This window comes from Herpailurus yagouaroundi, unplaced genomic scaffold (assembly GCF_014898765.1).
Source record: "Herpailurus yagouaroundi ecotype Mexico unplaced genomic scaffold, PumYag 214, whole genome shotgun sequence".
NCBI lineage: Eukaryota > Metazoa > Chordata > Mammalia > Carnivora > Felidae > Herpailurus > Herpailurus yagouaroundi.
The window spans coordinates 104392-122233 of record NW_024412445.1 but is presented as its reverse complement, the minus strand read 5'-3'; the positions used below and the strand labels follow the sequence as shown (position 1 = coordinate 122233).

General features: G+C 43.3%; 1 protein-coding gene across 9 annotated transcripts in view; it reads right to left on the bottom strand.

The window, feature by feature from the left end:
- Positions 1-17842, bottom strand: part of SLC41A3 (solute carrier family 41 member 3) — a 177758-nt gene that overhangs the window by 151951 nt on the left and 7965 nt on the right. For 6 of the 9 annotated variants that reach the window (XM_040454918.1, XM_040454922.1, XM_040454925.1 and 3 more), the window contains exon 2: positions 1467-1753. In XM_040454918.1, coding sequence (XP_040310852.1) covers positions 1467-1721 — 255 coding nt within the window. In that variant the 5' untranslated portion in view covers positions 1722-1753. Of the gene's footprint in view, positions 1-1466; positions 1754-16376; positions 16396-17842 lie in introns of those variants that run through there. The other 3 variants (XM_040454920.1, XM_040454923.1, XM_040454919.1) reach the window with 2 other exon arrangements.

The following is a 17842-nucleotide window of genomic DNA, read 5'->3' as shown; positions in this document are numbered from 1 at the left end:
TTAGTGTTAGTTTAAAAAGAATTTAGGGGCGCCTGGGTGGCTGTCTGTTAAGCATCCAGCTTCAGCTCAGGTCATGATCTTGTGGTCTGTAAGTTTGAGCCCCATGACGGGGCGCTGTGCTGAGAGCTCAGAGCCTGCAGCCTGCTTCAGGTTCTGCATCTCCCTCTGTCTTTCTCTGCCCCTCCCCTACTCACACTGTCTCTAAAATAAAAAAAAATTTAGGGGTAGGTGACTCAGTCAGTTAAGCATCCAACTCTTGATTTCAGCTCAGATCATGATCTCATGGTTCATAGGTTCAAGCCCCACATCAGGCTCTGAGCTGACAGTAGGGAGCCTGCTTGGGATTCTTTCTCTATGCCCCTCCCCCACTTGCTATTTCTTGCTCTCAAAATAAATAAATAAACTTAAAAAACACTTTTTAAAAATTTAAACCACCAGTCTTATTGCTAAGTGGTAGAACTGGGACTTAAATCCATGAGGGGCAGGGCCTAGGTTACCAGACACAGAGCCCCTGGAGCACTGAGTGAGGCACAGGCCAGGAACTGTCACACACATCAGCCCTGCTTCTCCCAGTCTGCCTCACTCTAGACAGCCTTTGATCTCTGCTGGCTGCTAACTAATAGGAGAGATCTAGCCAGTTATGACTTAGAATATTCTTAGGGACTATACCTTTCCAGGAAGGACTTCTGAAGACCACACTGATAAAAGGAATGACAGTGTGGGCAGTCATGACTTAGAATATTCTTAGTTACTATGTCCTTCCAGGGAGGACTTCTGAGACCATACCAATGAAAGGAATGACAGTAGAAGAACAAGAAAGTCAGGGTACATTGGTAACTTTTTTGTCTGATGGGTAACTCCCAGTTCCTCACTCTGTGGCATTTCGGTAGGGCTGCAAATCAAGGCACCCTGCCTCCCCTCCAAGAGTGATGACAATGTAGTCAGGCGAGCCAGAGAATGTTCTCCCTCAGGGAACAGGAACTGGAACAGGAGTGGACACCTGACATCAGGATCAATTTTTAGAGACTGATGTAGACATTGATAAAGAAGTCTCTCTTTTTTCTAAGAACGCATGTATTAAGTTGAAATTAAATGCCAAGGGCCATCTTCCCCTCTATGTACAGAATCCTACCTGAAAATAAATCATAGATGTGTGGCAGAGAAAAAGCCAGCATCCTGCTAATCATTTAAGCACCTGGATCATGCCATGCCTGAAATCTAACCCCTTACATATTTCAATTATATGAGCTAATAAATTGTCTTTTTAAAGCTTAACCTGGGTTAATTTTAGTCTCTGCCACCAGTAACTAAAAGAATCTTTCTCAATTTATAGAAAAATGGTATTTAAGAAGAGGACGTCCTGTCCCTTGTCCTTCAAGCTGGATTCAAAGTGTAGAGGCCTACTCTTCAGGTATGGCATTCAACAGTGCCCCCAACACCACCATTCCCATTTATTTTCCTCTTACCTGGAAATAGTTCAAAAGCATACCAGCCCCAGACAGTCCCAGTCCTGCAAACATGAAGGGCACCATCACCTGAAGGCCAATGGACAAGGCAGTCTCCCTGCTGAACTCAGACCCCAGTGGTTTAGAGACCACCCTGTGGCTCTCAGACACACTCGGAAGTCCATCTTCTGAGGCTCCAGAGAGTCTTCCAGGGCTGAAGGCGTGTGGCAGAGCCAGCTCCTCTGGCTTCCGCTGTCGGGTCTCTGTCCCATCCATGTGAGCAGAGCTGAGCCCCTGGCAGCCTTAACCTGGGAGACACAAAGCAATAGTGGCTGATCAGCAGAGTTCCTGACCCCCATAGGACTGATACCCTGTAAGCCCTCAGGCCCTTCTGTCCAGCAGAGGCTGGCATCATTCTACCCAGTCAATAGCCCCTTGCTCAGGGACTGCTCCACACGGTCTCCTGCAACCCCAATTTAAACAGTTTTTATTTAACATGCGCATGTTTGAGAAAAATAAAATATCACAGAAGAGAGCACTCAATATTTACTAATTCGAGTCAGCAAAACTGGTGGTATAGGTGGAGGAAAATTCTTTCCTCCAGAGAAGAACAAGATACCTAGCAAAAAATGTCAGAACCCAGTTTTTCAGGACTCTGGAAATTCACCAAAGCTTGGAGCAATGCAGGAGTATTTATTTAAAAAAAAATGCTGAATCCTCAGCAAGAACAGCACATTGTTGTGTCCATGGTGTTTGTGATATTTTTACTGTGCCTTAGTCCCACCCCCTGCTCTGCAGCACCCTTAAAAACCAACAGCCTAGAAAGAGCAGAATGGGCTGGAGCTCTTTCAAAGCCTCATTCTCAAAGGACTATCGCTGTTTGACCTATCAGGTGGTTCACCGCAAAATGCCACTTACAGACTATCTGTATTTCACCTGACATTTAAAAATTTTTTTAACGTTTCTTTATTTTTGAGAGACAGAGTGCGAATAGGGGTAGGGACAGAGAGAGGGAGACAGACCCGAAGCAGGCTCCATACTGTCAGCACAGCACCTGATTCGGGGCTTGAATCCATGAACTGTGAGATCATGACCTGAGCCCAGGTCAACAGCTCAACCAACTAACCCACCCAGGTGCCCCTCACCTGACTTATAAAATTCACATAGTGTAAAAAACCTTTTCCCTGGGGGATATTTATTGAAAACAATTATAAGCACTTCAAGCTGCTTAAGGCAGTGGGTAATAGCTGGGGTAAATAATACAGAAACCAAAAGCCTAAAAGATGAGATGCCTAAATTCTGAAAAGTTCATAAAAATCCTGGGAATCTAGAAGGCCACTCATGGTGAGCTGGGCATATGCTCAGGAAAGAGCCGAGAAGGCCCGAAGCTCTAACCCCCAGCTGATCTGGAGGCTCTGCATAAGCAGACGTGAAGACTAAGGCAGGGCTGTGAACGACAGCACTATGTACTGAAGGTGTGCCCCAACATGCACACAGAGCCTCCAGGCAAAGACTGAGGGACTCATCACTTCCACACACGGCATTCAAGGACATCTCTAACCAAGCATTACCTGACCACAGAGCAGAGTCCTCAGGAGCTAAGTACAACACAGAATACAAACCAAAGAAGTCATTTAGAAAGGTCGCTAAACTAACAACAGCTATAGAAAGCAGCAGTAACAGACCCTCAAAAAGACACTGGCCCCTGAGATCTCCAGCCCTGCTCCAGCCACACCCTGGAAGTTGGCTGGCCTGCGTGACAGAAGCTTAAGGAATCAATATGTGGACTGAGCCCAGGGGTTTGGATGCAACTCTGCCAGCCCTTGCCCCTCACTGGTGTCATAGCCCTCATCTAACTTCTTACTGTTGGGCTAATAGAGACTGCACCAACAAGCTAGAGATGGGACAAAAGATGCATGCTGGGTCTCACATACCTCCTCTGGATGGGAGGATTATTAAGTATCGCCTGTATATTATGATAACCTCTCTCACCCTTACAACTGTTGCTTACCCACTTTGCCCCCAGGACGGCTATATGACAATAAGGGAGTCAAGGGCATTCAGCGCCTTCACCTCCCTCCACAAAGATTGCTACAAGGGAAAAACACCCACTCTCTGTCAGTTACCTGGTGCCCCAAGGACTAAGTATTGGACTGTAGAGATAACCCAAAATGTCAGGAACCCATGTGACAACAAGGGCTTCCAGAGAGGGAAGTCTTGTTACACTTACCTTCCTCAATGGGGGAATCTCGGGCAGGGAAGGGATACAGGACAGGGCCCTTCAAAAGGTTATAAAGGATACCCAGAACAGGGTAATATAAGCCATAAAGGTGACCACTCCCCTGGTAGCCTACCAGGGTTTGAGACTTTCAGCCCTCAATCAGATGCCTACCAATTCCCCACTCCAACATTGGACTAACACTACCTTACCAGTCCTCCATAAAATAGATAATCACACCCAAACCTGCTGGATGTGCTTCCCCTCAGCAGGAGGGCTTACTTAGCTCCTCCTATCCCTTTTACCTAGGAAGCTCCTGAAAATCTCAAAACCAACATTTCTGTCTTAATTGGACCCCTGGCCACTGGGATCCATCTCAGTGCCAACAATCTAATCTGTCCCTGAAGGTATGAACGGTACCTCTCTATATGGAAGAAATATAACCTTAAAGAGGAATACAACCCTATGTTCAACCCCTGGGGTGTTCTATCTATGTTCTAATTTGGCCTACCAATGCTTACAGGCCAACTGGACTCAGAGATGTTATTCCATCTTCCTAACCCCAGAGATATCCATATACACTGAAGATCAGCTCCTAACAACTTTTAGCCCCACCTCCTGGGCTAAATGGGCAATCCTGCTACCCATTCTGATAGCAGCAGGAATTGCGACAGGAATAGGAACAGGAATAGGGGGCATAGGTTCATCCATAGGACTATACCATAGACTATCTCAAGAGCTAAATGAAGACATGGAATAGGTGGCAGATTCTCTGGTAACCTTACAAAGCCAAATAAACTCTCTGGCAGCAGTGACCCTCTAAAACAGGTGAGCCCTGGACTTCCTCACTTCAGAAAAAGGAGGGACTTGTATCTTTCTGGGGGAGGAATGTTGCTATTTCGTAAACCAGTCAGGAATAGTTACAACTAAGGTTAAGGAACTCAAGGAAAGAATTCAACATAGACAACAGGAAAATATCAATCAATGGAAAGAATGGGATCTCACAGACTGGGCATCCTGGCTTACTGCCCTGGTAGGGCCCCTCCTCTCCATAATTTTACTTGTATCCATTGGCCCCTGTATACTGAATGCCATGGTATGTTTTATTGAAAACACTGTTGCTTGCCAAAGTACTCCAAGCGTTCCGAGAGTACCAACCTGTATATTTTAGCCTTCTGAGAGTACCAACCTGTAAAATTGAAAGGTGATGCCTACTAAAAATTTTTTTAAAAGGCATCAAAGGGGGGGAATGTTGGAGAAGTGGATAAAGTACACCAAAGATGACTGACTGGACTAAAACAAACTCTAGTCTCTAGCTTAGAGACCCCTCCTCCGGTTTCTTCTTCCTTTGTTTGCTGTGCGTGTGAAAACTCCCACAGATATGGAGGCTGTCGGCTATAAATTACCCTCCCCACTTGCATTCTGGGCTGACACCTTTGGCGAAACAGTCTCCTCTGAGCCCACTAGTGTAAAATAAATCTCCAACCCACCAAGACCACTGAGTGCCGCCTGGTTTTTCCGCCAGTGTTCCAGCTTGGTTCTGTAATATGTTCAAAGAACTTAAACAACCATCCCTGAAGAACTAGATAAAGTAAAAAAAAAATGGAGTCTAACCAAAATGGACAATATCAAGGAGATAAAAACTATTTTAAAGAAGAACCAAATAAAAATTCTGGAGTTGTAAAATATAATGGCCCTAGAGGAGTGCAATGGCTGATCTGAGCAGGGAGAATAAAGAACAACTGAACTGAAAGCTAAGTCAACAGAAATTATCCAATCTGAAGAAAAGAAAGAAAACAGAATGAAGAAAAATGAACAAGTCCTCAGGGCCCTTGGGACAGCATCAAGCACACCAGCATGTATAACGGGAGTCTCAGGGATGAAAAAATAAAGGGGTCCAAAAGAATATTTGAAGACATAATGCACAAAAGCTTTCCAAATACGATCAAACTTCCATATTCAAGAAGCTCAACAAATCACAAGTAGAATATAAGAGCACAAATTACAAGAGATCCACAGCAAGACACACCATTATTAATCTTCCAAAAGTCAAAGACAGACAGAAAATCTTGAAAGCAGAGAGAAGCAACTCTTCATGCACAAGGACTCCTCAGGAAGATTAACAGCTTACTTCACATCGGAATCCATGGAGGACAGAGGCAGTGGGATGACATGTACAAAGTGCTGAAAGAATAAGACCTTCCACCAGCAGTTCTGAAAAGCAGAAAAAGGATCCTTCAAAAATGAAGGACAAATTAAGAGATTCCCAAACGAGCAAAAACCAAGAGAATGTGCCACTAGCACACCTGCCCTACAAGAAACACCAAAGAAAGACCATGAGACTGAAATGAAAGGACCTAGATAGTACTTTAAATTCATATAAAAAATAAAGAACGCTAGTAAAGGTAACTACATAGGCAAATTTAAAAAAATGTATAAATGCATTGTAACTCTATTTTCTCTTATCCAACTTAAAGACAACTGCATAATTCAGTAATTATAAATCACTATATATAGGTACACAATATACACAAATGTAATTTGCATGACAGGAGGAGCACAAAGTAGGAGAGAACAGAGCTATATAGGAGCAAAGTTTCATATACTAGTGAAATTAAGTTGCTATTAATTTAAATTACAATGTTATCTAAGGAAGGAATTGTAATCCTCAGAGCAATCACTAAGAAAATAACTAAAATATATATATTTTTAAAACAACAATGGAATAAAAATAATACATTAGAAAATATCCACCTAATACAAAAGAAGATAGTAATGAAGGATAGAGGAACAGAACGAAACCATAAGATATAGAAAACAAATGGCAGGGGCGCCTGGGTGGCGCAGTCGGTTGGGTGTCCGACTTCAGCCAGGTCACGATCTCGCGGTCCGTGAGTTCGAGCCCCGCGTCGGGCTCTGGGCTGATGGCTCGGAGTCTGGAGCCTGTTTCCGATTCTGTGTCTCCCTCTCTCTCTGCCCCTCCCCCGTTCATGCTCTGTCTCTCTCTGTCCCAAAAGTGGATAAGCGTTGAAAAAAAAATGTTTAAAAAAAAAAAAAAAAAAGAAAACAAATGGCAAAATGTCAGGATGCTATCTTATCAGTAATTACACTAAATATAAATGGATTGGTTGAAAGTAAAAAGGTTTTAAAAACATACACCATGCAAACAGTAACCAAAAAAAGGGGGGGGGGGAGTGACTTTCCTAGCATCAGACAAACAGACATTAAAACAAAATTGTTACTACAGATAAAGAAGGGCATTTGATAATGGTAAATGCGTCAATAATTATCAAAAAACATAACAATTATATACACCTACAATATAGCTACAAAATACATGAAGCAAAACCTGACAGAATTGGAGAGAGAGAAATACAATTCAATAATAATAGAAGACTTCAATACTCTACTTTCAATAATCTACTGAACAATCAGAAGATCGACAAAAAAAGGGAAGACTTGAACACTATAAAAAAATTAGATCATACATGCATAGAACATTCCACCCAACAATAGCAGAATAGACATTATTTTCAATGTATACAGAACATTCACTAGGATAAACCACACATCATATAAAAAACACACAAAATGCAATAAAATTACAAATAAATAAAAGAAAATTTGGGAAATTCACAAATTTGTGTAAACAACACACCCAAATAACTAAAGGGTCAAAGAAGAAATCACGAGGGAATCATAAAATTTTGGGGATGAATTAAAATGAAAATATAGCATACCAAAATTTATGGGATGCTGGGAATACAGTGCTTAAACTTTATATATGAAAAAGCAAAAAATAAAAGAGAGAAGCTTATATTAATAAATTGATCTTTCACCTTAAGAAAACTGAGAAAGAAGACTAAACTAACACAAAAAAAGTAGAGGCTGGGAAGCAATAAAGATTAGAGTGGTAATAAATGGAATAGAGAATAGAAAAACCATAGAGAAAATCAACAAAACCAACAGTTGGGTCTCTGGAAAGATTGACAAAATACACAAACCTTTAGCTAAAACTGACCAAGAAAGAGCGAGGATGTAAATATTTAAGAGGGAACACTACTTCTGAACTTACAAATATAAAAAGAATTGTTTCTGTAGTGTAGTGGTTATCACATTCACCTAATATAAAAACAATAATGAGGGAATACTATGAACAATTGTATGCCAAGACGTTAGAAAATCTAGATGAGATGGATAAATTCCTAAAAACACACTAACAAACTAATTAAGAAGAAATAAAAAAATTAAGAGACCTGTAACAATTACAAGATTGAATTAGCAATACAAAAAATTCCCCCACAAAGTCCAAGACCAGATGGCTTCACTGATGAAGTTTACCAAGCATTTAAAAAAGAATTAACACCATCCTTCACACACTCCCAAAGAAATTGATGAAGTGGGAACATTTGCCTGATACCAAAATCAGACAGAGCCAACCTAAGAAAACTACAGACCAGTATAAGAGCCTTATAAATATACACATAAAACTCCTCAACAAAATACTAACAAAGTGATTTATGTGGCATATAAAAAGTCTTATACAACATGACCAAGTGGGATTTATCTCAGGAATGCAAAGTCGGTTCAATTTGTGAAAATCAATGTATTACACCATATTAATTGAATGGAGGAAGAAAAAAAAAACATGATTCACTTAATAGATCAGAAGAGCATTCAGCAATATCCAACACTTTCATAAACACTAAAAAAAATCACCAGGAATTTAAGGGAATTATTTCAATCTGATAAAGTTTATGAGAAACCCTCGGTTAACAAACTTAATGGTGAAAGATTGAAAGCATCCCCCTTAACATGAGGGACAAGACAAGGATACCTGTTTTTGCCACTCCTGTCCTATGACATTGTACTTGAAGTCATATCCAGCACAATCAGGCAAGAAATGAAATAAAAAGCATCCAAATTGGAATGGAAGAAGTAAAACTAACTCTGTTTACAGATGACATGATCTTGTACATAGAACATTCTGAGGAATACACACACACACATACAACTTCAGCAAGGCTGTAGGATACAAGATCAATTTTTTAAAAGTCAGTTTTATTTCTATACACTAGCAATGAACAATCTAATAAACTAAGAAAACTGCATCTGCAATAGCATCAAAAAGAATAAAATACTTAAAGGATAAAGGTAACCAAAAAAAAGTATAAAAACTTTTACCCTGAAAACTATAAAGCACGATTGAAAGGAATTTTGAGAAACCTAATAAAATGAAAAGATATCTTGTGCTCATGGACTGAAAGACTTACATTGTTAAGATGGTGATATTTCTCAAACTGATCTACAAATCCAATGCGTTCCTACAAAATTATATTCATCTTTTTCACAAAAATGACAAGCTAATCCTAAAATCCATACGGAAATGCAAGAGAGCCAGAATTTTAAACAATCTTGAAAAAAAGAATATACTTCCTGATTTCAAAACTTACTATAAAGCTACGATAATTAAGACAGTATAGTACTGGTATTAAAATCAAAATATAGATGGGGCGCCTGGGTGGCTCAGTCGGTTAAGCGGCCGACTTCGGCTCAGGTCATGATCTCACGGTCCGTGAGTTTGAGCCCCGCGTCAGGCTCTGTGCTGACCGCTCAGAGCCTGGAGCCTGTTTCAGATTCTGTGTCTCCCTCTCTCTCTGACCCTCCCCCGTTCATGCTCTGTCTCTCTCTGTCTCAAAAATAAACGTTAAAAAAAAAATCAAAATATAGATCAATGAAATAGAGTTGAGAATCCGCAAATAAACCCATGCACCTGTGTTCAGTTGATTTTCAGCCAGGATGCCAAGGCTATTTAATGGGAAGAGAAGAACCTCTTCAAAAATGGTGCCAAAATAACCGGATATCCATATGCAAAATCATGTGTTTAGACTCCTACCTCAAACCATATACAAAAACTAACACAAAATGGTCCAAAGCCCTAAACCTAACAGCTAAAACTATAAAACATTTAAAAGAAAACGTAGGTATAAGTTTTAGTGACTTTGGATTAGGTAATGGTTTCTTAGACACGATATCTAAAGTAAAAGCAACCAAAGAAAAATTAAATAAATTGGACTTCATCAAAATTTAAGTTTTGTGGGACACTATCAATAAAGTAAAAAGACAATCCACATAAAGAGAGAGAATATTTGCCATGTAATCTGATAAGCATCTAGTATCCCAAATTTATAAATACTTACAACTCAACAATAAATCCAATTTAAAAACTGGCAAAGGAGAATGGCCAATAAGCACATTAAAAGATGCTCAACATCAGTTGTTAGGAAAATACAAGTCAAAAAGACACCACTTAGCATAATGTTTTCCAGGTTCACTGATGTTGTTACATCAATGAGTACTTCGCTCCTTTTTATGGCCAAATAATATTCCACTGTATGGATAGAACACATTTGGTTTATCCATTCACCATGTCATGAACTTTTTTTACTTTTTGGCTATTACATGAACATAGAACATATGCAGGTTTTGTGTGAACGTGTGTCTTCTGTTCTCCTGAATTATACATTTTGAAGGGGCAAATTTTATGGTATGTGATTTACAAATAAATTAAAAAATTCATGAATTATTTATGGAATAGGTGAAGAAGCAGAACACTAGCAGCTTCCCAAACTCTCTGAGACCCTAACAATAACCTTTATTCCTTATCACAGGGGCGACTGTCCAAACTCTGGAGAGAATCACTCCTCAGTTTCTGTATCATCCTTATTTAGTGTTACCAACTAAGAATACAGCCCTAAATAACAGTGTTGTGCTTACATTGCAATTTAGATCAATAGTCACATTCCACTTATTCTTCAGGTGTGGTGTCTTTTACCTGACATGAAGATTCTTGCATTCAGCTATGCTGTAGAACCACAATCCATCTATTCTACTCCTGAAGAACCATCCCTTTCCAAAAAAAAAAAAAAAAAAAAAAGGATTGCTTTTTAACACAAAAGTAATGTGTTAATAAGAAATATAATTTAGACAACATAAAGATGTAAATAAGGATGTTTAAATCACTGACAATGTTACTGCCCCCAAATAACTAATGCTAAATCTAGTGTATATCCTTCCAATGTGTACACACACACACACACACACACACACGTGCTATTTTTTTTAATCAATGTCCTAGATACTGGGTTGTTTTGTTTAATAAAATGTATACATCTGTCCACCCCTATTTTTAGCACGGATATAATTTTTATGTAATTTCTCATGTCATCCTTGATAGTTCACCCAGTGGTTGGTAAAACCTTTTTTGCCAGAGGATTTATAGACTGAGGAAGAATAGAGGAAAGAACACAGCAGGGACAAGTCGCTACATGTTTTAACTCCTAGCCAGCCCAAGGCCACCAGCCCCAGACCCCCATTGGCAAGGGACCAGGGGCCCTGCACTGAGTACAGCAGTTTTATTAAGTCAACAGAGATGCTGGGCCTGTGAGGACAGCTGAGCTGTGAGCAATGAGTAAGGAGGACACAAGAGAAGCCTCACATCTTTGGGGACACGACTGAAGGTAGAACAGTCCACACACACAAGGCTACAGAACCTGGGTGAAGGCAGGCTTTGCTCAGCTTAAAAAAGCAATAAACTGGGGCGCCTGGGTGGTGCAGTCGGTTAAGCGTCCGACTTCAGCCAGGTCACGATCTCGCGGTCCGTGAATTCGAGCCCCGCGTCGGGCTCTGGGCTGATGGCTCAGAGCCTGGAGCCTGTTTCCGATTCTGTGTCTCCCTCTCTCTCTGCCCCTCACCCGTTCATGCTCTGTCTCTCTCTGTCCGAAAAATAAACGTTGAAAAAAAAATAAAAAAAAAAAAGCAATAAACTACAAAAAAAAAAGAAGATGGAAATTACGTATTACACCATGAGTCCCCCCTCCTAAAGGCTTTACAGCAGCCCAGCAGCAAAACAGGAAATGTCTGCTCTTCTTGCTACAGAGGTACCACCCTGGCTCCTGCCCTGGTCCTTCCCCTACAGAAGTCACCCTTACCTCGTTGGTCCAGGCCCAGGTCATTCATTCGGACTGGGGCCCACACTCCATCTTCCCAGTGGCTTTCTTGCCCTAGACCCTCTGAGCCTGAACCTTGAGGCAAACCAACCATTCTTTTTAAATTCACCACAAGCTGTGCAGCAACAGTGGTAAACTGAGTCAGGCACACATAGGAGGATTGGCCACAGTGGGGAGGCAGGTAATGGTGCTGGGGGGGGGGGGAGGGGGAAGAGTCCCACCCAGTCCTACCACCACTGGGAGCTGATGTGGGAAACAAAGGCAGAAGGAAATGGCATATAGAACTAAATTTCCTAATAACCTGCAGCCCACTGACAATTACTTGAGGCTGGCAGAATAAAACGTTTCTCCAGGAACTCTTTGGAGCTAATGCTTTGCTACAGGGAAAAACCAGCTTAGCTCGACAATGGCTAGGCCTCTGGTATCCTATGAGTCTTCTTTGGCATATGAAAATCTCACTGGAAACTTCCCCTGGACTTTACCTCCCCCAGTCTCTCCTCATGGTCCCAGGCAGCTCTTCCTACCCATGGGTCCTGTCCTCGTGCTTCAATAAAATCACCTTTTTGCACCAAAGACATCTTCAAGAATTCTTTCTTGGCCGTTGGGTCTGGATCCCTTGAACCCCACTATCACCCCAAAACCTCATCCGGAGCCACATACAGAACAATCAATAGGGTCTCAGGTCCCCATTCTGCTATCCTATGTGGCTCCCTTCAAACCCAAGGGGAGAAAGGATGCTTAGTAGAATAGGGTTGGGGAGGGGGCAGTCCCTGGGTCCCTGCAGTGCCAGATACTTAATCTCTTAAAAAAAAAAAAAATAGACACAGCTACCCAGGGACCCATGCAGCAGCCCTTCATATCCTTTATGCTCACAAATCCTGAGAAGGGCTATCACTGCCTCTCCCCTGGGCCCTGGAGCCCACCTTGGCCTTCTCAAGAACTAGCACTAGCAAGGGTCTCCTTTCCTGCCTTTTCAGTTTCTCCGCACTCCCTCTGCAGGATCCTCCAACAATAGGACCTTGCACGAGAATCTGTCTCTCAAATAAGTTCCCTGGACCCCAAGCCATCCTCTAGCTTGTACCCTATTTCTCTCCTCCCTTTCAGGGCACAATGAAAGAGACATGTCCATACTGTCTCTATGTCCTTGCCTCTGTGCTCAATACCCATTTGGCTCCTTCCTGCACACGTGGTCCTTGCTGAGACCAGCGGTCACCCGCACGATGCCAAACAATCCCCACAGACCTCAGTGTGCCCAACGTCTCAGCCAGATTCACTAGGGCATGAGAGACTCAAGGACTTGAGACTTGCCCACCGTGGCCTCCCCACATCCTTGTCCCCGCAGTGTGCCCCCACCCCTCTTGCATGTGGCTTTAGCCCCTGCTCCTTTTTCATCCCTTCTCCTCCCTCCTGATAAAGTCCAGTCCAGCCTGCACAGAAGAGCTGCTGACCATCAAGAACAATGCCCTGCTCTCATTTCCGAAAATGGCCACACTAGTGCTGCCCCCTTCCTGCTACATCTACAGGAACTCTGACAAATACCTTCCCCCTAAAGCCCTTAAAACATTCTGCCCACCTCCCCCTTGTTAAAAAGCTCTTCTGGAGCCTTCCTGTGTTCAGCACTCTACAATAAAGGCTAGGTTAATGGTTCTGGGACTGATTTTGTTTCTCCTGGGCTCCTAGTGTGTGCATGTCAAGAAGCCTTTGATTGCTGAGGCATCCATTTCAAAGGCAGCTCCTAGCAAATCAACCCCAGAAGGTCACCCCAACCCATGAAGCTCCCCTTTTAGCAAGTCCTGGGTAATCTAGATCACTGACTGCTTGAGTGACTCTGCTGTTCCCTTCCCTTATCCAACTTCTTGCTCTCATGTTTTAAGCCATCCGATAATCAGTGAACCCATGAAACCCTAGTTATCCTGTCCCAATAAATGCAGAGCTCCAGACCCACACACCCTCCCTCTCTCTCTACCTTAGACTGCACTGTGTGGCTGTGTGGCCCTCGGGCATGCCATGGACCTTCCAGGACCTGTGAGTAATAAATCTTGTTCTCCAAAGTTCCCTGATGACTGTGCTAAGGCACTTCCTGCAATAATATAACAAGAACCACAAAGGCTGATCCAACTTCAACAATGGCTCCAGGAGGGGAACCCGAAAGGGGATCACCACAAGTAGTATAGTACCAGCAGGCATTCCTGGCCTGTAGCATTACTGTGGAAAGGCTGATATGATGTCACACCATTCTTCTTCCAGCTTAGGGTTGCCAGATTTTGCAGGTAAAATGGGACATAGTTATGCTGAAAAGTGAGTCATTGTTTCTCTCAAATTCCGTGTTTTATCTGGCAGCCCTTCCCAGGTTTCCATGCATGCCTCATTTTGTCCTACCCCACGGGTGTCCTGTCTCTTTTCCTGGTGTGGCTTCTCCCTCTGATCTCTAACGCTGACACTCCAGACTCTCCTCACTTGTCTTCTGTCTACAGCCTGTGTGTGGACCTCCCCCAGTCCCATAGCCTGAAGTAACAATGATATGCTGCTACTACCTCCCAATCACGTCTCCCAGCTCAGCCCTCAGCCCAGGATCCAGACACGGAGAGCCAACTTCCCACTCAGCGGTCTGAGAGTCATTTCAGGCACCCTCGGTCTAACACAGAGCTTGCAGTTTCCCCATTCCACCTCTTAATCTCATCTTTCCCATGAAAGGCATCACAGCCACCCAGCCAGTCAACACAAGAGGCGTGGAAATAAACAGAAAGGGCTTGGGGTACAGAAGGTATGGATATAATCCTCTGGACTTTATATGTAAGTCTATATTGTTCAGACTTCTTCCCAATGGATGTGCACTATTAAAAAAAAAAAAAGAAAAAAAAAACCCTTTATTTTTTAGAGCAGTCTTAGGTTCGCAGAGAAATTGAGAGGAATGTACACAGAATTCCCATATACCCCTGCCCCCAACATCCCACACGAGACAGGAGCATGTTACAACTGATGAACCCACACTGGCACATCATGATCACCCCAAGTCCAGTTTACAGTAGGGGTCATTCCTGTGTTGTACAGTCGATGGGTTTGGACAAATGTAGAATGACATCATCCATCATTATATCACACACAGTAGTTACACTGCCCTAAAAATCCTCTGTGCTCCACCTATTCATCCCTCTCCTCCTTTGGTGCATGAATGATTTATCATCCATTCAACAAATGTTTTGTTCCTTCCTTTTATGCAAGGAGTTTTCTAGGCACCAAGAATGCAGTGGAAAGCAAGACACATAAAGGTCCTGCTCTCAGGAAATTTGTATTCTAGAGGCAGAGACAGAAATAAACAAGAGAACAAGTAAGTGAAAAAGATAAATTAAATACTGTGAATTGACAGGGACTATCCTGGGAAAGTGTAGGGTAGGGTGTGGATGGAGGATCAAAGACTCAAGAAGAGAGGGTGACATTTTAATGAACCCTAAGTATAAAAAAAATTTCCACTGTGCAGGGGTGCCTGGCTGGCTCAGTCAGAAAAGCATGCAGCTCTTGATCTAGGAGTTGCAAGTTTGAGCCTCACACTGGGGGTAGCAATTACTAAAAAATACATAAATAAAACTTAAAAAAAAAAAGCCAACTGTGCAAAGATCTAGGGGAGGAGCCCTGCAAGCAGACAACAGCGAGTACAGAGGCACTGAGGTAGGGCAAATTTGGTGCTTCCAAGGAAGGAAAGGCAAAGAGGCCAACAAGTCTGGGGTATGTAGATACAAGAGGATGGCAGGAAAGGAGGACAAGGCAGCCGGTCACGTAGGGTCTTACAGGCAGAGCAAGGAGTACATGCTTCTTCCTCAGAGTGACTGTTTATGTTTTCAAAAGACAACTCTGTTGCTTCCCCCACTAAAAAGGGATCAGGGCCCCTGAGTGATGCCCCACTAAAAAGGGATCAGGACCCCCGTGAAGCCAAAGATACACCCCAGCAATCCACAGAACATTGAGAAATGATAAATCACTGTCTGTTTAAGTCCCTAGGTTTGGCAGTACTTTGTTATATATCAAAAGATAACTGACAATGTTCCAGCTCTGTGATTTCATTTACAGTTTAGCTGCCCTCCTCTGGGGGTGAGAGATGGTGCTGAGCTTAGGACTGCCAATGTGGGAGAAAAATCTTAGCTGCCCATGACACTATGTACTTCAAAGATAGTTGGGGTACAGAGCATCAAAACGCTGGAAGTCCATGTGAACTCTAACCTTAAAACAAGATGTATTTTCTGGCTCTGACACTTCTAAAAGTAGTCCAAAGCAACAACATGTTCCCCTAGCCTGGGGGCCATCTATCTCTGCACTCAGATTTTCATGTCTATACTCAAAACAGGACTCTTGGAGGACAATGAATCCCGTAACTTGGGGCAGGAGAAAAGATGAGACGGCTCTGGAACCCTCTGGTGTTGCTAGAAAATAAGATGTTTTCAAAGGTGTCAGAAGAGGGACTAAAATGACAAAGGAACAAAATTATAAACAGACTACCACTGCCAATTGGTGACAACTTCAGCATCTAATAATAATACAGTATAGTTACTACTTCACAAGTTGAATCTGCAAAGGACCATGAGCTCATTATGATATCAAAACAGAAAAGTTAAATTAATACAAAATGTATACAGCCAATAATGAATAAAATAAATCAGCAGACAAAATCAGTCACTAATTAAAGTCAACAAAGGATGAGATACAGCCTACCAGAGAATCCTTCCTTTGTTGACTTTAGTCAGCTGCTTTTGACAACTTAATCACAACTGCTTCACTTCAGGAAGACTCACGCATGTAAGCAGGAAGGAGTGGAAAAGTCAAGACAGCGCTGGGAAAAGCAGGAACCAGAGGAAGGGCAGGAGAAATCACCCATCACCACAGTCACAGGATAACCAGGGAGCTGGAAGGCTCACCAGCTGAAGGGCACAGATCAGACAAGATAACCAATTAAAAAGAGGCCCAATGGGGAGCCTGGGTAGCTCAGTATGCTAAGTGTCTGACTTCGGCTCAGGTCATGGTCTCACAGCTATGAGCTCAAGCCCCATGTCAGGCTCTGTGCTGAAGGCTCAGAGCCTGGAGCCTACTTCTGTGTCTCCCTCCCTCTTTGCCCCTTCCCTGCTCATGCTCCATCTGTCTCTCTCTCTCAAAAATAAACATTAAAAAAAATAAAGAGGCCCAAAAGCGTTTACAAACACTAGACAATTAGAGAAGCATGAACCACAAAGCTTCGTTCTCTCCTCCCAAAATGAGTGAAACCCTCTGGATGACTCACTCATGGTGGTTGGATTCAGACAGAATACAAATGAGTTTCTAAATACGCCAAGAAACCAGGTAGGCACCAGGAGGCAAGTGCCAGCAGCTGAGCTAAACTGAAGGGTTCCCTGACTGCTAAGAAAGAGGCCTCCTCTCAAGGTGTAGGGCAGAGCTATGGGGACCACACAGAACAGTTCCAGAAGAAACTTGTGTGAGGGAAGCACACTGAAGAATGCCCTCTAAACTCATCAAATGTGCACCAGAGGCCCAGTGTGGTCAGCACCCAGCACGCATTCCCACCTACCCTGTGCCCCTTACAGTGTGGGGCCTCCGTGATCCCCCAGCAGGGACCTCACAACCCTGTGGATGGTAGTCAAGGGCACTCAGCTTCCTTGAGAACGTGGGGGTGTGTCAGAAGGAGAATGTGTTCAGATGTCATTTGCATCGACAGAAATGAGTACAGATGAACACACCAGGTCCTGAAGGACAGGCCTGCTGGTGAAGGCGGCCTCTGTCGGGAGAGTGGGCTGTGGACGCAGGAAAACCCTGTCCTGTAGCCCCCAGAGAGGGGGAGACCTGGGGGGGTGGCACTGACTCCAGGGCAGAGGTTCCCACCCAGCCTTTCCCCCAGAGGACACAATATGGAGGCGGTGCCCCAGGACAGGCCCCCACAACAAAGAAGTACTAAGGTGTCAGACTCTGCCAAGGTGTCAGAGTGTGGAGTGAGAGCCCTGCACAGCCTGTGTGCTTGGAGCCCCTTCCTCGGGCGCAGGCCTTGAGAAGGGCTGGGCAGGGGGACCTGGGCCCACCTGGCTGCCAGTCACAGGAATCTGTAAGGTCATTGCTCTTGCAGATGCCTCCTGGGGAGTCTGTACCCATCAGACTGAGGAGGACACTGATGCGCAGCCTCCCCGTGAGTCAGG